The 27420-nt window shown below is 44.9% G+C and overlaps 2 protein-coding genes and 1 long non-coding RNA gene across 4 annotated transcripts; all 3 read right to left on the minus strand.

Annotated features, from left to right (window-relative positions):
* Window positions 1–1413: 1413 nt before the first annotated feature.
* LOC124661659 (protein NRT1/ PTR FAMILY 5.10-like) lies at window positions 1414–3021 on the minus strand. Its single transcript, XM_047199534.1, has 3 exons — window positions 2327–3021; window positions 1805–2232; window positions 1414–1557 (listed from the first exon to the last, which is right to left on the minus strand). The coding sequence occupies exons 1-3, from the start codon at window positions 2552–2554 to the stop codon at window positions 1524–1526; spliced, it is 690 nt and encodes a 229-aa protein (XP_047055490.1). The 5' UTR covers window positions 2555–3021; the 3' UTR covers window positions 1414–1523.
* A 32-nt stretch (window positions 3022–3053) lies between these two features.
* LOC124661660 (protein NRT1/ PTR FAMILY 5.10-like) lies at window positions 3054–5876 on the minus strand. 2 transcript variants are annotated; one of them, XM_047199536.1, is made up of 4 exons: window positions 5759–5876; window positions 5473–5690; window positions 4304–4794; window positions 3054–4194 (listed from the first exon to the last, which is right to left on the minus strand). In XM_047199536.1, the coding sequence occupies exons 1-4, from the start codon at window positions 5871–5873 to the stop codon at window positions 3372–3374; spliced, it is 1647 nt and encodes a 548-aa protein (XP_047055492.1). In that variant the 5' UTR covers window positions 5874–5876; the 3' UTR covers window positions 3054–3371. The 2 variants fall into 2 exon arrangements, with proteins under 2 accessions (XP_047055492.1, XP_047055491.1); XM_047199535.1 differs by having other exon boundaries at window positions 3054–4197.
* A 10597-nt stretch (window positions 5877–16473) lies between these two features.
* On the minus strand, window positions 16474–17050 carry LOC124660828. The gene is made up of 3 exons (XR_006989976.1): window positions 17017–17050; window positions 16826–16921; window positions 16474–16539 (listed from the first exon to the last, which is right to left on the minus strand). It is a non-coding gene; the product is annotated as an uncharacterized LOC124660828 (long non-coding RNA).
* Window positions 17051–27420: the final 10370 nt, after the last annotated feature.

The following is a 27420-nucleotide window of genomic DNA, read 5'->3' on the forward strand; positions in this document are numbered from 1 at the left end:
TTCGGTTGCTTCTCTCTTTGGCTGTTACACGAGGGTGGTTTTTACGCCAGCTGGATGTTCAGAATGCCTTCCTTCATGGTGTCTTGGAAGAGGAGGTTTATATGCGCCAGCCCCCGGGTTTTGTTGATCCCGCTCGTCCTCGACATCTATGCCGTCTGGTTAAGGCTCTCTATGGACTCAAGCAGACTCCTCGTGCATGGCATGCGCGTCTTGGCTCTGTTCTTCGGGCTCATGGGTTTGTTCCATCCACTGCTGACACATCTCTGTTCCTTCTTCAGCGTCCTGAGGTCACGATGTATCTGCTGGTTTATGTTGATGATATCATCCTCATCAGTTCCTCTGATGTTGCTTCTGGCCGCCTCGTGTCTGCACTGAGTGGTGATTTTGCTGTTAAGGATTTGGGTGCGCTGCACTACTTCCTTGGTCTGGAGGTCTCACGGTCTTCTGCTGGGTTGACTCTCACTCAGCACAAGTATTCTCTGGACTTGCTACGTCGTGCTGGTATGTTGAAGTGCAAACATGCTATCACTCCTATGTCTGCTACTGATCGGTTGTCTGCTCTTGATGGAGATCCTCTTTCGCCTAATGATGCTACTGAGTACCGCAGTCTTGTTGGTGGTCTGCAATACCTCACTATCACCAGACCAGATGTCTCCTATGCAGTCAACCGTGTTTGTCAGTATCTCCATGCACCCAGGACATCTCATTGGTCGGCTGTGAAGCGTATACTGCGCTACGTCTGTCTCACTGCCTCATACGGTTTGCTTCTCCAGCCTGCGCCATCTTGTGATCTCTCAGCCTTCTCAGATGCAGATTGGGCTGGCAATCCTGATGACAGGCGATCCACGGGGGGCTATGCAGTATTCTTTGGTCCTAACTTGATCGCCCGGAATGCTCGCAAGCAGGCTACAGTATCTCGCAGCAGTACTGAAACTGAGTACAAGGCGGTTGCTAATGCCACAGCTGAGCTCATATGGGTCGAGTCCTTGTTGAGAGAGTTGAGAGTCTCTCAACATCGGCCACCAGTCCTTTGGTGTGACAACATCGGCGCAACATACTTGTCATCTAATCCAGCGTTTCATGCTCGAACGAAACACATCGAGGTTGACTATCACTTCGTACGGGAACGTGTCGCACAGAAGCTACTCCGCATCAAGTTCATTCCTTCCAAGGATCAACTTGCTGACATCTTCACGAAGCCTCTACCACAGCCGCAGTTTGTAGGTTGTAGGCGCAATCTTAACTTGCTTTGTACCTCAGGCCAGTTAAGATTGAGGGAGGGTGTTAGGCTGTAAATACGTAGCCTCTGTACATATCTATATTGTACCCTTTGGTACCCCTATATATATGAGATAGCCACACCCACGTTGGGTGTTGAGCAGTTGCCCCAAATTACTGTGTCTAATAACCGGAAGGGTTCTTGGTGTGCTTCCTGGCAAGTGGAACCAAGACTCGCTCGTAGATCGGCAGAAAGATCATGAGTGACGCGCTTACCAGGTTTTGCAGGGAAGCTGCTGGTACGACTAGGGTGCCAATCCTCCTGTCCAGTGTGCTTGCCTGTTTGGTGAAGAAAGTGAACCACTGTGAGAAGACAACGGCAAAAATAAGGCAGGATGCCCATAAGGGGAACAGGTTGAGCAATGCAGTGGCTTGTCGATCCCCCCTCAGTGACGGCGTTGGCAATATCGCATGTTCAGAATGAAAAAAATGGTTTCAGATTTAGAAGAATGTGCTACCCTCAACAGGAAGTGTTCAGAATCATCTTTTCGCGTGCTCTCGAAAAAAAAAAAAAGAATCATCTTACATTTTAGCACTTGGCAGTGGATGGAAGTGATAAGTCTTGGTTCCTAGACAGAAGACGGCAAGGGCGAGAGCCATGGCCACGCACGGGATGACGAACCCGAGCTGCCAGCTTACGCTCTCCTGCACGTAGTTCAGAACCGAGACGGGGACGGTGTTGCCGCCATAGGCAGCAAAGTACCACCAGTTGAAGAAGGAGCTCCTGGAGGCCAGCTCGCGGGGGTCGTTTTCGTCGAACTGGTCGGCGCCAAACGCCTGGACGCAGGGCTTGTGGCCGCCCTGAGCGATCGCCACCAGGTAGAGGGAGAAGAAGAAGAGGGCCACCTGAGCGGACGAAGTTGTCGCGCACCAGGCTGAGCCCGGCACCTTGCCTGCCCATCCTGGCGGCTCTCCCGGCGCGAGAACCGTTGAGAGGATGAGCATGCCAAGTCCCTGCAAAACGGTTGAGCAAAATAAGTTCAGGTTTGCACTTACAAGAAAATAAGCATGGTGAGGCAATGCAGATATCGATGCTTCGGTGTCATACCAAGATGTAGAGGATTGATGCGGAGATGACGGTGCGGTAGCGGCCAAGCCAGGAGTCGGCGACGGCTGAGCCGAGCAGCGGCAACAGCATGGCCGCACCGTGCCACGCGCTGACGGCCGACGCGGCGGCCGCCGTCGACTGGCCGAGCGGGCCCGTGAGGTAGATCATCAGGTTGCCTATGATGCCACAAAATGCGAACCGTTCGGCGACCTCCACTCCTACATACATCCGTGGAAAACATGCAACATGTTCAACACAGAAAAGGCAAATGATGTGCTTGCTAGCTGCGTCTTCTTCTTTGTACCGATGATGAAGAGAGCGGCGTGCCACCCGCCGGAACTGCCGCGGGAGGCCAGATGACCGAGATGGTCGACGGAGGAGACAGGCTGCTCCAGCCGCGGCAGGAGCACCTCTGCCGTCTCCGACTCCATTGCCCGCCTTCTCGCTTTGCCTAACTGCTACTTCTCTGCTCTGCTTGGAGCATATGCTTCACTCTCCAAGTTCTATCCGAATCACAAGCGCAAAACATAATCAACAAAACGAAATGTACAGATGATGGCGTTTGCGGCCAGTACAAGCTTGCCCCATTCTATTTCTATTCATTGAGGGGCGTCCGCACGGTGCGATGGAATCCCCGAGTAAATATCTGAGCCTATGCTTACCTATCTTGACAAACAAGTGCAAACTGAAAGGTACCAAAGGCAAGCGGGAATAGTATAGTCTCCTGCGCAATTATTTGCGGTTGTTCGGCCGTCCAGTTTACAAGGAAACGAGATTGCATTTCACTTTCACCTTTTTTTAGACTGCCTTTCACTTTACCAATGGCGCTTCTTTTTTGAGGTTCCCTTTCACTTTCAAGGCTTAATTCACCTTGTACAAGTTACCCAAGACAGCTACAGCCGCTTCAGAACCAAACATCTCACCTCACCTCTGCACGATTGAAGCAATGCATCGTCCATGCAGACAATCTGTCTGGTGATGTGCAATAGCCTAAGCAAGCTCCAAGCCTCCATGCCATCTTCCATCGAATGCATCCCGCATACCTTCATTGCACTGAAATGCCCTTTCTCTTGTGGACATACACTTGCGAGAAGTGCAGGTAAGCAGCAAGCCCAAGAATGCTGAGTACGGTCAGAAGCCAGTAAAAATAATCAAGATGACCTCGGTTTAGATTGTCCGAGAACCAACTGCCTCCGCTGGCACTGGTTACCCTGTCAATTGCATACACCAGAAAGCTACTGATGAAGCTCCCAACTCCAAATATGCTCAGGTATAAGGCGACGCCCAAACTGCGCAGGCCATCTGGCACTTGGTCGTAGAAAAATTCTTGCAAGCCGACCATCACAAATATGTCCGCCAAGCCAGTCAGAACAAACTGAGGCACCACCCACCAAAAGCTCATCGGAATCGTCGCTCCAGGTTTGTCCACTAGGCCATAGTCTCTAGCTATCCTGAGCCTTCTCATCTCCACAAGGGCCGCAACAACCATCAAAATCACGGAGATGAATAGTCCAGTTCCAATCCTTTGCAAGGATGTGATACCGCGAGGGTTCTTTGAGTACTTCCTGGCTAGTGGAACAAGGATACGGTCATATATGGGAACAAAGATGACGATCGACACACTGATCAGGCTTTGTAGGGCAGCAGCTGGAACCTGGAAGCTACCTATCCACCTATCTAGTGTACTTGCTTGTTTAGTGAACAACGTCATCCACTGGGCAAAAACAACTGCATAAATCAGGCAGGATGCCCCTACTGGAAACAAGTTCAGAACTGCCTTGGCTTCGTCAGGAAAACATGTCATTTCTGCATTATCCTTGACTCTATTGGATGACGATGTTGGAATGCAGTTAAGATCATCAGATGATCTGCTAAACAAACACACACAACACAGACAAAACAGAGAACAAATAATGTCAGTGATTCTGAAGAACTAACTCCATACAGTGGTACACAGTTTCAGAAGAATAAGCTTACTTTGAATTCCATGATTCATGCCAGACTCTAATGGATGATAGAAGGTGTTTGCCAACCTTCCCAAATAGACTTCCGCCACTTCTTACAGGATAAAATCGGTATGTCTTGGTCCCAAGCCAGAAAACCACAAGAGAAAGTGACATAACGATACAAGGTATTCCAAACCCAAACTCCCAGCTTATGTTATCTTGAATGTAGTTCAAGATTGAAACTGTAACAATACTGCCTCCATACGTCCCAAAGTACCACCAATTAAAGAAGGAACTCCTTGAGGCACATTCTTCAGGATCGTTCTCGTCAAATTGGTCTGCCCCAAACGCTTGCACGCAAGGTTTGTGCCCACCCTGAGCAAAGGCCACCATATAGAGAGAGATGTAGAAGAAGGCTAAGTGGGTAGTTGAAGTCGAGGATACAGTAGAACCCATGTGGCCTCCAAATTGTGCTGGTCGTTGTGGCGCAAGAACTGATGACAGTGTGAGCATGCCCAGACCCTGGGTGGTGATGCAATTCAGTCAAAGGAGTGCTCTAATGTGCAATCACATTATTTTCTGATTTATTAAAAAAAATGAGACTCTTGCATGCAAAACATCAAGTAGCTGCTATGGTGCCTGGGTATGTATTAATCCGGAAAAAAAATCAAGTGGAGTAGCTGAATTATTTGCTGGAAATATTCTTTTCTTTGATTTGGTGTGATCAAACATGCAACTCTGGATAAATTTTGCATAATTTGATTATTTATAAAACAGAAACATTAGAAATTGTATCAGATCTTTCGACATTTGAGGTCAGGGCTAACTTTTATGCTGTGGAGTTGGACAGTTTGTAATGCAGAGCAGTTCGGAGGAGTTCAGGAACTAGTGTACAATAGAAAAGGGCAGTAGTCCTATTTTATAACTTATAATAATCAAGGGATAACATGCCATGTCATAGTTAACATGAGGGGATCCACATCCCTCCAAGAAAAACATGAGGGAATCCACAGAGATCCGTTGATTCCGTTCTATTATAAGTGCGAACAATACAGCTGACTACTATGCTGGAGCTCAGAACTCAGAACATTGGTGTGCATATCTAAATACCTTCCATCTAAGTAGCATTTGGGTGATCCAGAGACTATATGCTACTCGCTGCGAACCCGTGAGACCACAATTAAAAGTATGCGTACTTACCAGGATGTAGAGGAGCGAAGCGCAGACTACAGTGCGGTAGCGGCCGAGCCAGGAGTCTGCGACGGCGGCACCGAGCAGCGGCAGCAGAAGCGCGGCGCCGCTCCACGCGTTGATGGCCGCGGCGGCCGACGCCGTGGACTGGCCAAGCGGGCCGGTGAGGTAGGTGATGAGGTTCCCCGAGATGCCAGAGTAGGCGAACCGCTCCGAGATCTCCACCCCTGCGACACCGGAACAGGCATATGAGGGTGGTGAATTGGTGAGTATGGTTGTTTGGATTGCTGGGTACCGATGATGAAGAGCGCGGCGGGCCAGCGGCCGGAGGTGCGGAGGGATACTGGGCGGCCGAGGTGGTCCACGGCGGTCGCCGGTTGCGGCAGCAAGGGCTCCACCGCCGTGTCCATGGCCGCCTCACCTGTTCCCCTGTTCCCCTCCTCTGCAGGAGCCTAGGACTAGGAGCTCGTTACGCGGCTTTGACTTTCTATTGAGAGTAAAATGCATGGTTGGTCCCCGTACTTGTTGACCTAGCTCAATTTGGTCATTGTACATTAGGAATACTAATTCATGGTCCTCAAATACGTGACAACGTTCATCTACGGTCACTGCTTGCCAGTATAGCATTGTACTCGCTGATGTGGCACCACGTTGACTGGTCTCAAGCAATTTATTTTGAATAGAATCTCCCTACTTGTTGCAGAGCGTGCGGCAACAATCCTCGCAGGGCTATTTCACAAAAAATCTCTAACCGCATAAGCGCCCAGGTCTGGTTTCCGCCGCGGTCCACTCCGACAGCTCCAAAGTGCCGCGCACCTCGAGCGCTCTCCCCGTGTCGTCCTGCTCGGGCCGTCTCCGCCTTGATCCCTCGGTCTTGGCGTCGTCTTCCTGGTGTTGTAGATGAACGACAGAATCTGGAGGAGGCGCCTGAGTGGCGGCAAGCCGACGAGGTCGGGAACTGAAGGCTGTTACGGCTTGCTTCGTTGTGCCAACGACGATGGAGGCGCATCCAATGGCTTCAACATGAGGCTTTTGGAGGCGAGGAGTGCGTGGTGTGGAGTTTCAAGGCCGGGGTGTGGAGCAGCGACAAAGCCCCGTCCACGTTCACCTTGCCTCACTCGCTGTCGGAAAATCATGGTGCTCACAACACTCCAAGGCAAGATACACGCCGCGCTGCAGCACGACGACCCTGCACGATTGGCGTTCACGGCTCGCCGGCAAAGTGTGAGAGCGCAACGCACCACCCCGGCCAGCTAGCCCCGATGCTCCGACCAATCACCCCTACGCGCTGAACCCTCGCGAGCAGCCACGGCTTGCCTGCCCTGCAGACCGCCCTGGCCATCCGCGCTCGCGCCGATGTCAAATCCCGGTGGACTGCTCACTGTCCAGCGCGCTGGCGTCGAATATCGGTGGCCTCATGTGGTCCAGCATGTCGGCGTTGACTCCTTGTGGCGTCCCATTGGTCTAGCGCACGTGGCCTGCCTCACCCCGGGAGGTCATGCTGGAAGAGGGGAACATGAACGCAGTGGTTCATGTCGCGGAGTGCTAGCGGTGACGGCACTCGAGGGCAAGAAATCGTGCCGGCGTGTGCCAGTAGCTTCGCGTGGCGGCGCCTACGGCCGGACTTGCGGAACCAATTGGGGCGGAACAAGGTTGCCACCGCCACCCGGGGACGTCGCCGCGTCGGCCTCACCCTCGTGCCCGGGGACGCCGCCGCATCGAACCCCATTCGGGCTGGAGATGTTGACCGTAGCGTGAAAGAGATAAGAAAAAAATAAGACACGCCGTGGAAAAATAATGACATGAGTGGATCGTGACACCCATTCCTGCAGATTTAGTGAGGGCGTTTTTGCAAAAATGCACGGATAGACTTGTCAACACATTTCCACGTGGACAAATACATCGTTATACCAGTGTCCGGGGTGACAGATGAACAGTTACACGTATTTGGGGACTGTGAATACGTATTTCCAATGTACGATGACCAAAGTGAGCAAGGTCGACAAGTACGTGGACCAACCATGTATTTAGATGACCCGTTGAGCGACGTTGCGCTGGCCTGTCTGAAGTTTCCCTTCCTTTTTGGCCCTGGAAATTTGTTTCTTCCTTTTATGACCCATAAAGTTTGGTTGATTTCTTATTTGGCCATCTAGTACAATTTAAATACTAAGATGACCATTTTGCCCCTATTGCAATATTGCAATATGTGATGAAATTGCACTAAAAAAGTTGTGATATACTAGTTGGTTATTAAAAAAAAGACCCCCACTGTTGCTAGCACCAGCGCACCAGCGCACCATTTTGCCCCTGCTGCAATTTATTCCGGAAAATCTCAAATTTATTCCAGAAATTACTCCATTTTTTTTGTTTTTCCACCACTCCAAAAAAAATTGATATTAAATAGGCACAAACATATAGACAATCCACAGGCACGCCAGAAATTTCAGCCCAAAATACATTGTATTTTGAAAGATACAAAAAAGACAAATTTCTAACAGACTATACGTACACTATATGCATATATAATGTCAGTTTTTTCTTCTTTTTTTCACAGCCCAAAATAAAAACGAGTTTGTGCATGAAACATTGCATGTACATCCCAAGCATATACATGTATTTCTAGAATAAATTTGAGATTTTTATGAAACTCAAATAATTTGCCAGCATATTGCAGCAGGGGGCAAAATGATCATCTTAGTGGTTAAATTGTACTAGAGGGCCAAATAAGGAACCAACCAAACTTTATGGGTCATGAAAGGAAGAAAAAAATTGCCAGGGCCAAAAAAGTAAGGCAAACTTCAGCTAGGGCCAAATAAGGAATTCTCTCTTGCGCTATCGCGCAAATGACAGAATCAAATCAAAATTTAAACCATAAGTTTAACATATTTAATTATTATAAGAAATAGGTCGTAATTTAACTGCTTTAGTTTCTTCGAAGACACACCATTACATCGAGATGCTGCAGTAATTTTTTTCGATAACACACCATGAAAATGTGTACAATCACATAGAAAAGAGCCAAAGAAGGCCAAGTTTACACTGCCAACAAGGGGTGGCAGCTCCCCACGAAAGTATACTCTCTCTACTGCCTTGCCTCGGTATATCTAAAGGTTCAGGAAAAGAAAAAACAACGCCACGAAAAATGCATATAGTTAAATGCAGTAAGATAACTGCATGGTGGTAGAAGCCAGGTGTGGTGGCTCAAGATTGAGGTCGCCACCAGCACATCATCATACATAGCACGCATCTCCTCATAGACCAAGACTGATACATGCACCTGAAAACATGCCGATATGTGTACCAAGGTAATAGATAGCGACGCAGATTTATTTAGCAAGTGCAAAACCATACCATCGACTTTTATGAAATAAAAATGCGGTATGTGTACCAAGGTAATAGATAGCGACAAAGATTTATTTAGCAAGTGCAAAACCATACCATCGACTTTTATGAAATAAAAATGCAGTGTTTCATCAAGATTGCTACTTGTCAACTTGGGCAAACAGAACCGAAAGAGAATTTCGGAAAACATTTATCCCATGTAATACCTTAATGAGTTCAGTCTGTGGATTCATTTTATTTTCTACATCAGAAGAGCTATTTTTAATTATGTGACTTCCATGCTAAACAAGGCAATACACATAACAGTGACTTGCATTCTGCAAAATCGAGTGAAAACATGGGTTCTAGATGAAAATCACTCATATAGACTTTACTTTAATATCAAGGGAACCCATAATTTATTTGATCCCAGAAAGCTTCCTGATAGAAATAGATGATTTGCCGATCAAACTGAAGCTAAATTGAAAGAATCTGGGGATATTAAAAATGAGTGAATTGCCAAAGAAAGCATTTTGCATCAGTACAATAGCGAACATATATTTGTCCAGGAATGAACAAACATAATGATAGTAAACCAGTCATTTCAATTTAACTACATACAAATTCCTTACCTGCATCTGAGTCGCTGCAACCTGAGCATGATTCAGGCTTCTATGAAGAAACTAAACCATATGCTCCAATTGAACATACATATATTATAAGAATCTAAAATACTGCTCCAGAACACACCATTTTACGCACAAGCTCTTTCATGTTTTAGCCATACAACTCGGTTTAGTAATTTTGAAGTGCAAATTTAAACTGTATTTAAAAAATTGCTTACATTGTCAAACTACATACGCAACAAATGAGCGGCATACAGTTTTTACTAACCACGCACAAAGAAAGGACTGACTCAACCAACAAAGTAAGAAGAAAGGTAACAAATAATGCAGTAAATGTGGAACTCAAAACCTTTAATAAAAGAAGTATTTGGAATATGCAGGCCATGGCAAAGGTCGACTAAAGGACCACATCTGTATACGGTAACGGTCTTATCCTCGGGCATTTCATTAATTATTTCAACCTGATCATATAGTTCAAAATGGGTATAATGTCTCGGCCGATATGTGATACAAGAAGCACATTGATATTTAGATATGAATGATCAAATAAGCAACCTAATGTGAAAATTTTCCTAATTTACTTCAGCGAGAGAGATAAACATGCGAGAGAGATGCCCGGCAAACAGTTCCAGTTTCATGGGAAATTCAATCAACCTAACTCGAGTTGTTCACAAGAAACGAGAAAATCTCTAGGGAACCATACAAAAAGTACTTCTTTATCCAAGGGGGTACGACATGCAAAACACTTACATGAACAACAAATAATACACGTAACTGACCTTTATACAGTATTAGTCAATTTAGAGCTCAATAAAAAAGATGGAGATGGCAACTAAACTGATAACTTTGCGACATCTATTAGAGAATTAGAGAAGAGAGTTAATATGACAACATCAAAAGCATGTCTTCTCCAATTCCAATCTCGGCAGTAACAAATGTGGGCAAGAGAAACCAAAATGTTCCTAATTTCTTGAAATAAGAAATTTCGCCGAGTGCTATGAAGGAAAACTGAACGCTTACCTAGGAACCAAAAAAAGCTCTATTGCTTCTCAAACCATCTGCATCAATTCCAAAGATCCACTCCATGCAGCAAAAGAAAAAGGAGACCAACCATGCTTGGTATTTCCAATGAACCCAAATACACAATGACCATCGAGAAATTCAAAGCCACTGCAAAATAAAAGAAAACCTGGACCTCCACGCTGCCAATAAACATAAGAAACCTCACGGTAGCAGTATATGAATTTTTTCCCGAGCACCCCCGGTAAACAATCTTCCCGGTCAAAAAATCCTGATTTTTTTTTGAATTTTTTGAATTTAAACGTACGAAAATTGATAAATATGATGTAGTCTACAAAATTGCACAAGCTGAATGTGCGGCTTGGTGGTTCCGGGTAGTTGTTTGCAACGCTATGTTCTGGGTTCGATTTCCACGTCCTCCTATATATTTTTAACGATTATTGTCTCTGTCCGTGTCAAAATCACATAATTATGCAAAAATTGTAGGCAACAAAGTTCGAACGGCCGACCTGGAGTACACATTTACAGCAATGAACAGAGAATGACCAGTAGGTAGCAGACAGGTTGTGAAAACCTCCAGTTCCGACTCGTAATAACCCTTTCTTTGAAATTTAAAGTCAAATTTTAGTTTTTGAATTTGCTTGGGAACCGGTCAGGATTTCTCGGTTACCGCGGGAAACGGGAATCCCGAGCACCCTCGGGAAAAAAATTCTGTCGGGAGCCAAATCCTTGGATAGTACTGTTGTTTGGTTTGGTCATGGGCCGGATGAGATCATTGAACTCATCCGTAGGGATTAATTGTAATGCTACTGTTTAAGTAATATAATTCCTTTTTCCCCGTAAAAAAATGTTACTCTTTACAAAATCTTGTGGACCAGAATAAATACAATAGAGTAACAAACGTTTATATAAAAATAATAAACAGGAGGGAGTATATTATAGTAGCTAACATACTTGATTCTGTGAAGAGCAATGAAAGCAAAGAAGGCACACCAAAATCAGCATCTATATTGGCTGGACATTGTCGCAACATAGTATTTGGATATCATGGTACCAAGGAAACATAAACTAATCAGGGAACCATGCAAAAAAAATTTGGATATCATGGTAGATAAGTAGAGTCTTTTTCATAGATAGAAATAAACGGGTAGAGCCAGGAGTTCACAAAGTCATTGTCGTGGCACAGCCATCCGGCTAGCACAAACCACTGCACTAATAATAAGAGTAGAACAAACCGTTGATAAACCAGAAATGTACACAAGTCTGTTTCCTGAGAAAATACACCGCATGATAAAATAAGAACTACATAACTAAGCAACTGATAGCAGCATGAATCAAAAGAATCCACATACAACAAAGGCTACGAAGGGTGGAACCACCACTCTTGAAAAACAAACCACAAAGTAATCAGTGATAAATCACAACCTACAGAAGCAGTACAGATTTGACAACTTTCTCACATGAGAAACCCAAACCATCTATAGGCACAAGTATACTGTAAAACAAATCTGGAGAGATAAGTGCGGATCATTTCAAATATTGTACCTGCTTCTAATGCGAGTCTTCTTTTTGCCTGATTCGTCTGCCCGAGATTTCGGCTGCTTACACCTACGAATGATTAACACAAGATTTGAATCAACATAGGTCAAAAAAGCGTACCACACAGACTTGTACTATATATCAAAGTGCACCACTAATAACAAAGAGCAAAAGCATAGACTTTTGCCATTAATGCAAAATTCATACGAGATTGAGCACACACCTAAGAAAAGAAGATGAAAGAGCGGATTGTACAAAATCCATGCTCACCAAGATCTCAAGATATTTGTTACAAACGATATTTTCAGTTGATAGGTGAGAACCTCATTGTGCAAATTACAATTGACTTAACAAATTGTTTCACGCAGGAATAACAATCAAAACCGTAGTGAACAAGTAGAGAAGCCAACTGAAGAAAAGATTTTGGTATAAAAATAAGTAGCTATCCTTATGTCGTGCTAAAAAAAATATTGCATATTGTACGAAGTGTTACTTAGGAGTTCTCTTCTTATTCGAAACAGATCTGCATCTTAAGCTGAATAAATTTTAGAAGCCAAAAGTTGTTAAGCAATGTCCTTTAACTCTGGTAGCCGACAGACTATACCACTAACTAATAAACAAAGGGTAATATAGAGAAATGACTTGGGCTCCCGATAGAGAAATATGAGTAACACATCATTAAAATTATCAAACCTCTCATTAGTATGCAATATACCAATTCATATGTGATAGCTAGGAAGATACCATATACAGAAACCAAAGGAATTATTCACATATGTACTAACAGCAATGCATTTGTTATTTTGTTTCACAAGTGAGCAATAAGAAAAAAAATACAACCGACTGCAGAGCTTGCAAAAATAAATGAATGCACGAATAAATGAAGTGTGTATAAACTGCTGATAAATGGAAGACATAATATTTAAGCTATTCTAGCCTAAAGAAATAACAATAAGAGGTTCATTGGGTAAATAGCTGCCTAAAGGTTGGTATGAATTCCTACATGCTAGTGTGAACAACAATTTTTAACACTTTCAACTACATCCTGGTACCATCCTACTTGCTGAAAATATCATGTTACGCTAACCATACAAAAAAAGAACCCCCGAATATACACTAACGAAACCAAAAGTAGCATCCGTTTGGTCCTTACAAGAGACGACAATAAGCGGTTGGCACTTGAGAACCGTGATGGCCTCGCAAAGGTCGAGCAAGCTGTTGTACTCTTGTGGTGTCCAATTAAGAATGGGAGCTCAAGAATACGGTTACGATGTCCACCGTTGTATTAGCAATTCATAATTCATAATCTATAAACAATCAAAATAAAGACGGGCAGTATTAAAACATCACGAAAGAGAGGCAAGAAAAACAAACAAGTACATACACCGGGGAAGCTGCTGCTCGATGAAGCTTATTGTCTAGATTCCTGGTTTGTTACGACAGATCTGTAAAATAGAGCTACTTCTTCGGAAAATCTAGAGCAACCTCGGAATGGTTACTCCCAACAAATATATGAAACCACCTTGAAAAAGCAATCAGTCAAGGACAAAAACAGACATTAACCTGTGAGTCCAATATGACCGGTCAATTCAGACCATGGCATTTGTGAACTGCGGCAGCAACCTGGATGGAAAAAAAAGCCCGTATGACATCTCTCCTTAACATCCCAACACCTTAATTGCAATATTGCAAATAGCTAGATGGAGCATAAATATTACATAAATTAATCTCAGCTAGGATTTTAATCGAACACCCTATAAGCATCGATGAGATCTTCCGGGATTAAATCGGATAGGAGGAGTGCGAGCGATGACCTGATCTCCGCCCTCGCCGCGTAGCAGGATTCCACGAGAGAGAGATAGCCCGACGAAGGCACGCCAACATCTTCAGCGAAGAAGAAACCGTAGATGAGGCCTTGCAGATGTTCCCCTGACCGTTGTCCTCCCTGATGAATCGGAGCAAGGACCAGTTTTCCACCGATGCGCCTTCGTCCTGTCGTCCTGCTGGCGACAACACAACCAGAAGAAAGAAAAGCTTTTTGACTTGGGATTTAAGGCAACCATATAGAAGACCATTAGATTATCACTGATTTGTTAAGGGGTGAAAAATGTGTTGGATTATAGAACCATAATTTCATTAGAAATAGAAGAAAACAATATTTTCGGACCACATATTAAACGAGCATGCACACACGGTAATAACTATCGTGAATCACATGAACAAACTAAAAGCTGAAGAATATTCTTTTGTTTATCATACGACAAACCATGAGCTGAACTGAAAAGAATATCCATATCATGATTAAAATCAAACCCATTGTATTCATGGGGAGAACATCCAGAGAAGCAACTCTGCTTCATAAGACTAAAATAATAGCTGTTATCTCTCAAACAATTAGTTGAACATTATGACTGCAAACTAAGCCCACATTGCAAAAAAAAAAATCCATGATATGTGCGATCTGAGGAGTAAAAACAGCAGCAGCAGACAAAATATAGGCAAAGGCAATTACCTTTCAATAAAAAGTAAAGGAAAGACATCAGTACCATATCAAGAAAACGTAAATGGCTATTCCCATAACAAAATATATGTCTTTCATTGAGTTATTTCCGCCTTCTCAAATAAACTGAGCCAATCCAATTGACTCACAAAATGATTTTTTTTTTCTACTCATTACCCTCAAGACCAATCTGTCCTTCAAGAGAAGCATATGTACTTTAGTTGCCTATATTCAAGTTTCTGCAGAAGAATCAAGGTCCAATATCCAAGGAACTGGGAGAAGAGATGCCACTGCCTGCAGGTATAAAAGAAATTCCAGTTGAGTCAGGAATTAAAACAAACATGTTGTGGGAAACCTACAGAGAGTGAGACCACCTCATCTTAGCAAGAAGAAACCAGATCCTGAGATTAAAAAATGAACAAATCCACAAAGTAACTAACCATTAAGAAATAGAGAGAAGGGGAGGTACCGATTGCCTACCTCTTCCTGCTGACCACCTCGCCTGGCCGATAGGGAGGAAGAAGCTGGCGCCGGCCGTGTAAACACAAATACTTTCAGGTAATTATCCCACCAAGCAAACATGTGCAGACATGTGCAGACATTGCATCAGACCTTAAATAATAATTAATCTGCAATTATGATAGCAAGAAATGGTAAAAAAAACCTAGCATAAAGGAGCCAAAGCACGAAATATATTCCGAAGCAGAATATAAAAATATATAACAACCACTTGTGCAAAATGTAAAATATATAACAGCCACTTCTCCATTCTGATCTCCATGGATCCACAAGAATAAGTAGGTTAAATTCTAGGGTACACCGAAAGAAGTAGAAAATAAAAGTGCCCTACAATTTCTGTCCAGTCAATTAAACTGTATCTCTTCTCAACTAAAAAGGAATGCTACTTCCAGGCTACAATTCGACTATATTTCTAAAAGATGTAGCATTCTTCTGCAAAATGCATTTTCAAAAATTAAAAAGAAAGACACAAAATCATTTGTTTGTTGTGGATAAGAGAAGAGCATAAATGCACAACATATACTGCAACCTATCTGTATTCTTCTGTCTGATCATAATAACATCCTTACAAAACCATGTTAGCAACCATGGGTTGGAGAAACAATCATACAACGAACACCGAGGTTGTGCATAGCAAGTTTAAAACTGTAGGCATGAAGCCGAAGCGAGTGGCAAAAGAGAGATATTAAAGAGTTAAAATACTAATAATTAGATGGATAAGTGAAGATCATCTACTATAAATATCCATGGTTTGAAATGGTGATAATCCTATGACACAACCAGGAATGTTTGCAACAAGAAAAGGTTCCCATCAGCCATAGCCCAAGGAGTAAGCGTGACCTCCGAAGCAGTTTTTTTGTACAGAGAAGATGCACCCAACAAAATTTAGATAACCATCCACGATACAGAAAAGGGTAAAATAAAATACCTTTGTTGAGAAGTCAAAGCATGAAAATCAATGTTGTGAATTCAGCAGTCAGAGCTCAAAATCAACATGCTGAATTCGACAGTCAAAGCTTAAGGCATGTTTCCCAACAATATTTGTAAAAACCTTGAATTCACTTGTATTTCCACAACTTCCTCAAGGGTACGATGATCCCAAGGGATTGAAACCCTCCGGTTCAAGCCTACAAATTAACAAAAAGATGCATTCTCCAAATTTAATAAATCAATTAAATACTTGTGCAATTAGCACAACTAATGATACTGTAAGGATTAAGCAGTCCATACCTAAAGTAAGTTCTTGACCCTCTCTAGTGGCGCTACCGCAATCTTTGCAAATGCACCAGCAGCATCTTCAACAATAAGCTTCTTAGCATAGATCAGTCCTTGTAATTCCAGCAGATTCACCTGCGTGGCTGTTGAGGCTGAATAAAATGCCACAACCAAGTATGTCAGAAATAATATACAATGCAGTATAGCTAGCATCAAATTAGGAAAGTCAAACTAAGAAGTGAAGCCAGAAACATACTTGTACCATACAATAGAAGCAGACCAAGGAAAATAACCCAATGACCCCAGAGATGGAGCATATACGGCCATGGGCATAATCTGGACATGAAGAACGGCGGCGAGAAAAAATAAGCCAGTAGGCAGAGAGGAACACCAAAACAAAGTTCGGAATGAAAAAGAAGAGAAAAACGATCTGGTGCAAGAGTGTGAATATTCATCACTCACATCTGACACACACTGAATATTCAAGTGTGGCATCAATTCATTTATACAAAAACACCGACCACACATGTAAATGGGCCATCGCAAGCCAGTTGCAGTTTCAGAAAACATATAGTCCCAAAACACATGCTCTATTTCATTATAGTTGACAAACCTAACTTACAAAATGGACCTGGGCACAAGACAATGCTTCGGAATGTGGCCTCGGTGAGAACCAGTAGGACCTCAAGTCCTCAAAGATGAAGAATTGCTTCTTGAGCTGCATAACATGATCAAATAAAGCCGAAGAAATTGCTAACCAGTTATCCTTGCAACCTCATAACATAATAAAAATAAAGCTGGAGAATTGCTAACCAGTTGTCCTTGCAACCTCATGATCTGCAATCACCTTATCGAGTTGCATTGCAACCTCGTGATTTACTATCACCTTATTGAGCTGCATAAGGATAGAGTCACATGGAGATTATACTCACAATACTGCAACTTACAAATATAAAAATGATGCTGACAAAAGTTGAAATCAACACCTATTTCTTGTAATGATGGCTTTGGCTTTTGATTTCAGCGTAGTTGACCTCCATTTGCAGCTGCTGGACTATGGGATTATCCATATGCTTTTCAAGATCTGGTTTATGTACAAAGGCATCCCCTGGATTGGCATTCAACAACCTAATAATGTCCAAAATTGGATGGAAATAACTAAAAACGAGACTGAACTTTGTCAAGAAACGAGAGCCCACCAGGGAAGGGGAAGAACACGGTTGATTTTGTCCCATGCTGCAGCAACGCCAAGACAGGGGCAGAGGTTGCGCGACGCCAGGTCTCAACGCCAAGCCATGCAGAGGAGGTGGGGAAGAGGTAGCACGACACCGAGGCTCGGGGCCGTGCAGAGGAGGCTGGGGACGGAGGCATTGTAGAGGAGACGACCACGAGGAGGAGGGCCGCGACCGGCTGCGACCCTCACCTCCTGGCGCTACACGCGGCAGTGCCCCGTGGCCGCTCTCCCGATGCGAGGTGGTGGCGGCGGCGCCCACGCTCCGTTGAGTTACTAACCCGCCGCCGCCGGACGAAATCGAGGACGCGCACGCGTCCAGCCAATGAGCCCCGCCGCCCGAGCTCCAACACCGCCACCGCGCACCACCGCCAGGTCGAGGGCCCCTGATCTCCTCTCCTCGTGCAAGGGGAAGGGCGACCTGGCACTCTTCGCAGCGGCGCCCTCGAGCGCATGGCGCGGCCGAGGTCGTCGGCCCAGCTCCTCCCGATGCAAGGCAAGAGGAGCTGCTGAGCCTTATCTCCGTGTTAGAGCATATTCTTCACTCATTTTTCCTACCTCCTTTTTGTCTTCTTCACGGGATGCAGCGGCCGTACCCCCAAATGCTACGCCACCACACCGCCACCGCACCACCACCGCCCCAGGAATCACCACCGCACCAGACCCCTCTTCTACTCCTTCCTCTTTCTTCTGTCCAGCTCAACAAGCATGGCCGCCATCCCGCCCACCGTTTCAGGCACCACAACTGCCCTAGATCTCCTTCCTCAACCTCTCTGTCTAGTCTCTGTGTATTTTCGATGCCTCGCCCGTGGAGACGCATGAGGTCGACGAGATTGTGGGAACGGCGGTGTTGCGGTGCTTCAAGAGGGTGACGTCGATGTTCGAAAGGACTATCGGGCACCACCATTGATATGTTGGATTTTTGTATATTCCTCTTTTGCAAAAAATGGTGCATTTTCCTATAAGTTTTGTTGTAAAATTCTAGAAAGTGTGTTGTAAACATCCAACGATTGTCTTCGGTTTTTTCGCTGTGAACTTTTGCGGCAATACTGAAAGGGATAGAGTTTATTGTAAAAGATCGGAAATTATGTTGTAAACATACAACGATTTTGTGTCATTCATATTTTCATATTTTCCATGAAATTTTGGTGCAATGCTACAAGTTCAATTTTTATTGTAAAAGTTCAGGAATTATGTGGTGAACACTCAATGAATTTGTGTTGATCATATTTAGAATTTTGGTGTAAATTTTTTCTGTAATGCTACAAGTGCTATTTTTGTTGTAAAAGTTCACAAATTAGATTGTAAATATGCTATGAATTTGTGTCACCCTCTTTGGTATTTTTGTTCTAAAATTCCGTTGCCTTGCATAAACGGCATTTGGCTTTTTAAATTACACAAATTGTATATCCCATTTCTCTCTTGTTGTTTTCATACATAATGCAGCTCTGTGTATCCACGCCTTCAACGGAGGCGATTTGCACAAAAATAACCAAAAGTGAAAGAAAAGCACAGACTGACCCTCCGGCGAAACTATTTCACCCATCTAACCCTTTTGTGTGGCGCCCCTCCCATCGGCGCCACATATGCCAGTGTGGCGCCCCTCCTGCCGACGCCACACACCCAGCCGACGTGGCGCCCTCGACGCTGAGCTGGTGCGCCGATCCGACGTGGTAGCATGTGTGGCGCCCCTCCCATCGGCGCCACACATGCCAACTTATAATTGCCCAACATACTGTGAGACAATTCGTGTGGGACTTAGCCGTTTTGGCGAGGCTCTATGTGTGGCGCCGATGCCGCGGGCGCCTAGCATGTGTGGCGCCAATGCCGCGGGCGCCACACAAAGAGGCTCGCCAAAACGGCTAAGGACTAATCGTCTGGAGCCCCTGGATGTTTTCGACCCAAAAGTTGCTATATGTTGGCATGTGTGGCGCCGATGCCACGGGCGCCACACAGTGCAGTGTGGCGCCAGTGTGAAGGGCGCCACACATTGACTTGTGTTAAAAACATGAAAAATCCTACCAAACTCCAACAGTTTTGAGTACAACATTGGACACAACAAGTAGCAATTTCAGAACATACACATATAACACTTCATAGCTCACATCGTAGCAAGTAGATTCAAACAACAAGTAGCATTACAGACATTGTTCGAAATGACATAGGGTTCACAACTCGATACTTATGAAGATATAGTTCACAACAACACGTAGCACATCCTAGTATTGTCCTCGACGTGCCGTCCTCACGGGCTGCTTCCGGACGGCCATCCTCTTCGTCCGCTGTTGTGGCTCTTGTTGTTGCTGCTCCTGCTGCTCCTCCTGCTCCTCTTGCTCGTCCTCCTCTGAAGATAACGGCTCGTCGTTCCTCATCCTCGACAAAGATGATCTCCGCGGCGGCCCCTCATCCTCCTCAATGACAACCTTCTTTCCTCGGTTGACATAATCTTCCGGAGTGTACCGGTTTGGAGCCTTACCCCTTGGATTGAACTGGTAAGCTGACCGTGGGGCTTGCTTGGAGGTATGCTTTGGAGGTATGCTTTGACTCAGAATTTCCTCGTCGTCAGAATCTTCACAAACATGAACACATGAGATTACAAAAGTTGAAATTAGTAAGAACATGTTTGACAGCAACAAAATAGTCCATACCTCCCACTCTTCAGAAGAGGAGGATGTAGGAATTTCGCCTTCGCGGCAACCTAGCAAGTTGGCTAACCGCCGCATCTTTCGTGTAGTGTTCTGCGTCATGGAACTCATGGTTACAAAGCCACCAGAACATAATAGCGTACATTCAAAGTTGGTGATCATACCTTAATGAAATGCCGCAACGGTCCGACAGGCTTTTCATCTCTCCCGCTCTGCTCCCACATAATCTCGCACTCGTGAGCTGTTTTTTGGATCTCCGTCCGCTGTGACAAACATAGCATACAAATATCTCAGAATTTAGAACATGCCAGTAGAATCAATGAAAACTAGGATTGCAAAAGAGTGATCGGTTACCTGCTCAGCGGTAAGAGTGTCCAACTCCGCAGTGTACTGCCTGTACATGATCTTTGGATCGCTCGTCATCTCCGAGACATTGTCCCAAAGGTATGCCCAAGTTGGCTCCCGATCAAGGTTCTCATGGTGATGAGGCCATGGCCTCTCGTCGAGTACCCTGGGACGCCCAACTGATAGGCGGTCCCAGCTCCATACGGAAAGTAGGAGCATGCATCCACCAATACCGCCGCTCCCGACCCTGCTCCCAGTCATGCGACAAGCTTCGTCCAACTGCGTACATAAGACATTTGGTTAGTACTTTGTCTAGCACACTACTATAGGAAAATAGTACATACAACAAATCATCACCTGCCGGTAGAGGTAGGCAAGTGCCGATGTTCCCCAACTCCACCGGTGCTCCAACACCGTAAGCGCCTTCAGCCAACACCAATGGGCCAGCTTCCCCCCACTGTCAGGAAAGAGAGTCCTCGAAATCATGTACCATAAGTACACGCGGGTGTACGTCCTGATAGTGTCCTCGTTGGCGTCTTCCGGCGGAGGTTGTCCAAAGTTAGTCCTTATCCAAGCGAAAGGTGCGCCGGCGGGAGCTCTCTCCTTTGGATTTGCTGGCGCCGGAGGAGCCATGCCAATAAGCGCCGCCATCTGCTCGCGCCATGATACGTCTCCGACATATCGATAATTTCTTATGTTCCATGCCACATTATTGATGATATCTACATGTTTTATGCATACTTTATGTCATTATTATGCGTTTTCCGGAACTAACCTATTGACGAGATGCCGAAGGGCCAGTTCCTCGTTTTCTGCTGTTTTTGGTTCCGTAAATCCTAGTAAGGAAATATTCTCGGAATTGGACGAAATCAACGCCCGTGGTCCTATTTTTCCACGAAGCTTCCGGAAGACCGATACGTCTCCAACGTACCTATAATTTCCGATGTTCCATGCTTGTTTTATGACAATACTTACATGTTTTGCTTGCACTTTATGATGTTTTTATGCATTTTCCGGAACTAACCTATTAACAAGATGCCACAGTGCCGCTTCGTTTTCCGCTCGTTTTTGGTTCCGGAAAGGCTGTTCGGGCAATATTCTCGGAATTGGACGAAATCAACGCCAAAGATCTTATTTTTCCCGGGAGGCTCGAGAACACCGAAGGGGAGTCGGAGGAGAGCCAGGGGCCACCACACAGGTGGGCCGCGCGGGCTACACCCTGGCCGCGCCGGCCTGCTGTGGGGCCACCCTGTCGCCCCTCCTGCGCCGCCTCTTCGCCTATATAAGCCCTTTCGACCTAAAAACGCGAGACGAATTGACGAAACTCCAGAAAGACTCCAGGGGCGCCGCCACCATCGCGAAACTCCAATTCGGGGGACAGAAGTCCCTGTTCCGGCACCCTGCCGGGACGGGGAAGTGCCCCGTAAGCCATCTCCATCGATGCCACCGCCTCCATCATGCTCCGTGAGTAGTTCCCCCATGGACACGGGTTCTAGCTGTAGCTAGTTGGTATCATCTCTCCCATGTACTTCAATACAATGATCTCATGAGCTGCCTTACATGATTGAGATTCATCTGATGTAATCGGTGTTGTGTTTGTTGGGATCCGATGGATTGTTACGTTATGATTGTCTATCTACAAAGTTTATGAAGTTATTGTTGCTGCAATCTTGTTGTGTTTAATGCTTGTCACTAGGGCCCGAGTGACGAGGGATCACCTCGGCAATGCCTACGTATTGTAGACTAGGGTTTCGGGAAGAGCGACGATGGAGATTCCGGAGACGAGATTAGGCACACGACGTGCCCAGCTTCGGGTCCCCTCGGTGGAGGATCCCTACGTGCTGCTAGCAATCCAGTATAATATCATATGTATGTTTACAGGGTGTCGCCATAGACGGATCTATGTTGTCTCTATTCTGTCTATCTCGTTTTCCCCTTTATTTCGGTGCCCCGGCTAGCTTTATATATGCAACCAGCCTAGGGCTTTACAAGAGTCCTAGTCGACTACTTCTTCGGGTTGCCTTGTTGGGCCTTCTCTCCATATTGGGCCGAGCCAATCCAGGTATACCAATAATGGGTACCTGAAGGGTATGTCCATGTCAGTAGCCCCCGAGTTTATAGGGAAGTCGAAGACTTGCGTAGAAACTCCAAGCATAACCATCTCCAAAGTTGAAGAAAATACAAGGCGAGGTCCATGTCGAAGATCATGTGTAGCGTAGATGATGTCGACGATTCTTGAAATTATCGGGTGCGCGGCAGCGCTCCCGATGGGAGTAGCCCCCGAGTCTATGGGCAAGTGCTTGTACTTGGGCATAGACTCAAGTTGTACTACTCGATGAAGAACTTAACTATATTTCTGGAAAACTTGATGAAATCCATATGCTCCCGATGGGAGTAGGCTCCACTCGAGTCGTAGAATCGAGTTGAGTCTACAAACCTTAATTGTCGTAGATGATGTCGAAGTTATCTTTCTATCGGGTGCGCGACCAGCGCTCCCGATGGGAGTAGCCCCCGAGGCTACATCCAAGTGTTTGGACTTGGGTGTAGGCTCAACTTGCTTTTAATCGATACCACAATTTTTCCTCTTTCTTGTATCTTATCGGGAGGGTGAACAATACTCTCGATAAGAGTAGCCCCCGAGCCTATGGGCAAGTGCTTGCACCTAGACATAGGCTCAAGTTGTACTACTCGATAAGGAACTTGACTATATTTCTGGGCGCAGCCCTCTTTTTATCGACTCCAGGCCGTTGCTATTTTTATTTGACATCCATATCTATATTGTACAGGGATAATGGTAATTGGGGCTAGTTCATCTAACGGATCAGGTACTAGTTAACTGCTCTAGTGGCAATCCGCAAAAACCTACTTCAAGATCACGTCCCTGGACATGATCTCTTGATACTGGTGTTAACTCGACAGGTGCCGCTTAAGGTCTTACCATTCTGTCGAGCCCCAGTCATGTTTTATCGGGTACCTAACGCATCCGTTAGGATTTTCTTCGTATCTGTTGATACGGATAAAAGTAGCAGAGCGCAGTCTTTGGCGATGCCACGCCACACAGAACGGATCTGGGGTCTTACCTTCGCAGAGTTTTGCGGCATTCAGAAATTATTCGCAACTTTGGCGTTCTGAGAATATTTTGTCAAGTGCCTTGTTCGGCTGATACAATGACCCATTTTGCGGGCTCTTCTATTTTTCTCTCGGGCTTGATGAGACAGCCGGATATATTGGTTCTTCTATATTGTCGGGTACATCACCGATGCTCTTTGCTCGGAACAATATGACGAGTCAATGGACCCGAAGATTTGCCTGTCCTCTTCTTTTTTTTTTTTTGGATCCTCCTTGATGATAATTTCATCGAATTCCTCCTTCAGGAAAATTTCTTCGGGTCCTCCCTAATTCTTCGGGTCCTCCCTAATTCTTCGGGTCCTTCCCGAGGACAATTCTTCGGGACCTCTTTGAGAACAATTCTTCGGGACCTCTTTGAGGATAATTCTTCGGGACCTCCTTGAAGATAACTTTTCGGGACCTCCTTGGAGATAATTTTTCGAGACCTCCTTGGAGATAATTTGTCGAGACCTCCTTGGAGATAATTCTTCGAGACCTCCTTGGAGATAATTTGTCGAGACCTCCTTGGAGATAATTCTTCGGGACCTCCATGAAGATAATTTGTCGAGTTCTCCTTGAATAAAATTTCGTCGGGTTCTCTCAAGATTTCGTCGGATACTCTTTTGAATTCGTCGGGTTCCCTCTTGAAGACAATTTCGTCGAGTACTCTTCTGATTTCGTCGGGTTCCTCCCTGAAGAAGATTTCGTCGGGTGCTCTTTTGAATTCGTCGGGTTCCTCCCTGAAGAAGATTTCGTCGGGTTCTCTTTTATATACTTTGAAATTTGCTTTCTCCTGCACAAACAAACAAACTTTTTCTATCTTTTCCTTGACTCTCTTTTTCGCATGCTGTGTTAGATGCTCGGATTTGATGATATGTAAAGTGAATATATGCCGCGCAGCCCCCGAGCATCGGGTGCAGCAAAAGTAGATGATAATCAACTTTGTGCAAAATAAAAGAACACTTAGCTTTTTGGACACGACGAAGTCGATGCATGATGAAGTCTTTGAGTGTAGATAAGAAATCTAGCCAAAGTAGAAACCACCAAATAACAAAAATGAATGCCGCGAAATTGTTGATGAAGAAATAACTGAGCCCCCGAGCATTGCTGAGGTGATGTCATGATTGTTGTGTCGCAGTCGTGACGCGAGGCGAAATTGTTGTCGAGCCCCCGAGCGTTAGGCGTGACGTCGAAATAGGTTAATGAAGTTGCGGCGTCATATTTGGTGAAGCCATTTAAGATGAAGCCATAGACAATAATATAATATAAATCCATGAAGAGGAAGCCAAGATGAGGTATTTGAGATGAATCGACATTGGATATTACGCCATTAAATATGAAGTATATGAATCCACCGATATCATAGAGGATGAATCCATTGACCCGAAGAATCCAGTAATAACCATAGAAGATGAATCCGTTGATATCATAGAGGATGAATCCATTGACCCGAAGAATCCAGTAATAACCATAGAAGATGAATCCGTTGATATCATAGAGGATGAATCCATTGACCCGAAGAATCCAGTAATAACCATAGAAGATGAATCCGTTGATATCATAGAGGATGAATCCATTGATCCAAAGAAAATAGTTCCAGTAATAACCATAGAAGATGAATCCGTTGATATCATAGAGGATGAATCCATTGATCCAAAGAAAATAGTTCCACTAATAACCGTAGAAGATGAAACCATCGACCCGGAAACGCATCGGGTAATATTGTATAAGAGTAAACCAGTAATATCCATATAGATGAATCCGAAAAAATTAACTGACCCGAAGAAATAAATCCAGTAATAATTATCGACTATAAATCCACTGACCCGGAAATCTGTCTGGTAGTATTATATTAGAGGAAACCAATGATAACCCGAAGAAAATCAATCTAGTAAGCCGAAAATAAATCCGCTGAGCCGAAGAAGGTAATTTCACTAAGCCGAAAATAAATCCACTGAGCCGAAGGAGATATATCCAGAGCCGTAGAAAAGAAATTCACAAAGTAACCAAGTATATTTGTGGTAACGAAGTAATGGCGCAGCCCCCAATGTTTGGTGAATTTGCTGTAATGATGTAATGGTGCAGCTCCCGAGTATTCGGGTGTGGCGAAAGTAAATAATAATTAACTCTCGAAAGAGGAACACTTAGCTTTTTATCGGGTGCGGCGGAGTCGACGTGGAAGTAAGTCGCCTGGCAGATGCAGTCGATGAGGTGGACATAATCACGCGGCGCCTGGCCGGAAGTAGTCGATGAAGAGAACGTAGCCGATGTGGCGAATCCATGATAGGTAAACCCCCAAGCGTGCGAGTCCAAGTGCACGTAGTAAAGTAATCGGTGTTTGTATTGGAGCGCGAAAATCTGATAATTGATGGTGAGTTCACGGTTGGCGAATACGCGCTGGAGGGTGTAGTTGTGCTAGATCCGTCGAGTTGATTTTGCCTCGTCAACAGTCGGAAAATACGTGGGTATAACTGTGTCACTGTCCCTGTTTGTTTGTACATGACCTTGGTCTGGAAACTCCCCGTGACTGCCTAGTATATCTTGAGTTGACCTTTTTTGCTATCTTGGAAACTCACGTAGATGTGCAACGGTCTCAATTTTTTTTTTCAGAAGTTGCAAACCGATCAGACTTTGAACATGGGAATAGCAGGGTCTCTTTTTTCCTTGGCTCCCGCAGCTTCGATCGCTGTTTTCCTTCCACGCACAATACTCATATTCCGATCGACCCAATGAAAGAAGTAGAGAAATCGGACTGTCTTCCGCTGATGTGATCTGATTGGTAATGATCTTGTCGACGTTGATGTTTGAAAGATCCCGCCCGGATTACAAAATCCAGTCGTCGCGATTCCCACAGACGGCGCCAATTGACGAGGGATCACCTCGGCAATGCCTACGTATTGTAGACTAGGGTTTCGGGAAGAGCGACGATGGAGATTCCGGGGACGAGATTAGGCACACGACGTACCCAGCTTCGGGTCCCCTCGGTGGAGGATCCCTACGTGCTGCTAGCAATCCAGTATAATATCATATGTATGTTTACAGGGTGTCGCCATAGACGGATATATGTTGTCTCTATTCTGTCTATCTGTTTTCCCCTTTATTTCGGGTGCCCTGGCTAGCTTTATATATGCAACCAGCCTAGGGCTTTACAAGAGTCCTAGTCGACTACTTCTTCGGGTTGCCTTGTTGGGCCTTCTCTCCATATTGGGCCGAGCCAATCCAGGTATACCAATAATGGGTACCCGAAGGGTATGTCCATGTCACCGAGTGGCATGATCTTAGATTTAAGCTCTATATTTATTGCTTAAATTGTATCTACAAGTTGTATGCACATGTCTATGTCTGGAACCAAAGGCCCCAAAGTGACAGAAATTGGGACAACTGGAGGGGAAGGCTTAGATATGAGGATCACATGTTTTCACGGAGTGTTAATGCTTTGCTCCGGTGCTCTATTAAAAGGAGTACCTTAATTTCCGAGTAGATTCCCTAGAGGCCCGGCTGCCACCGGCTGGTAGGACAAAAGATGTTGTACAAGTTTCTCATTGCGAGCACGTATGACTATATATGGGAAACATGCCTACATGATTAATGATCTTGATGTTCTGTCTTAATGCTATTTCAATCCTATCAATTGCCCAACCGTAATTTGTTCACCCAACACTTGTTATTGGAGAGTTACCACTAGTGTAGATAGCCGGGAACCCCGGTCCATCTCTCATCATCATATACTCGTTCTACATGTCATTGGAAGTAGTATCAACTATTTTCTCGGTGGCATTGCCTCCGTGTTACTATTACTGCTGCCGTGTTACTCGTTACTATCGCTCTCATACTACTATCGCTTTCACATCACCCCCGTTACTAGTGATTTTCCAGGTGCAGCTGAAT

The sequence above is a fragment of the Lolium rigidum genome, chromosome 6, assembly GCF_022539505.1.
Source record: "Lolium rigidum isolate FL_2022 chromosome 6, APGP_CSIRO_Lrig_0.1, whole genome shotgun sequence".
Classification (NCBI taxonomy): Eukaryota; Viridiplantae; Streptophyta; class Magnoliopsida; order Poales; family Poaceae; genus Lolium; species Lolium rigidum.

Excerpts from the sequence above, each read along its gene's own strand:
- LOC124661659 (XM_047199534.1), bottom strand. The coding sequence starts at position 2,554 with ATGTATGTAGGAGTGGAGGTCGCCGAACGGTTCGCATTTTGTGGCATC. Across the intron at positions 2,233-2,326 it reads CATCAATCCTCTACATCTTG|GGACTTGGCATGCTCATCCT; the intron begins GTATGACACCGA and ends ACCGTTTTGCAG. Across the intron at positions 1,558-1,804 it reads CCACTGCCAAGTGCTAAAAT|GCAAGCACACTGGACAGGAG; the intron begins GTAAGATGATTC and ends TTCACCAAACAG.
- LOC124661660 (XM_047199535.1), bottom strand. The coding sequence starts at position 5,873 with ATGGACACGGCGGTGGAGCCCTTGCTGCCGCAACCGGCGACCGCCGTG. Across the intron at positions 5,691-5,758 it reads CGCCGCGCTCTTCATCATCG|GGGTGGAGATCTCGGAGCGG; the intron begins GTACCCAGCAAT and ends CCGGTGTCGCAG. Across the intron at positions 4,198-4,303 it reads CATGAATCATGGAATTCAAA|CAGATCATCTGATGATCTTA; the intron begins GTAAGCTTATTC and ends GTGTTTGTTTAG.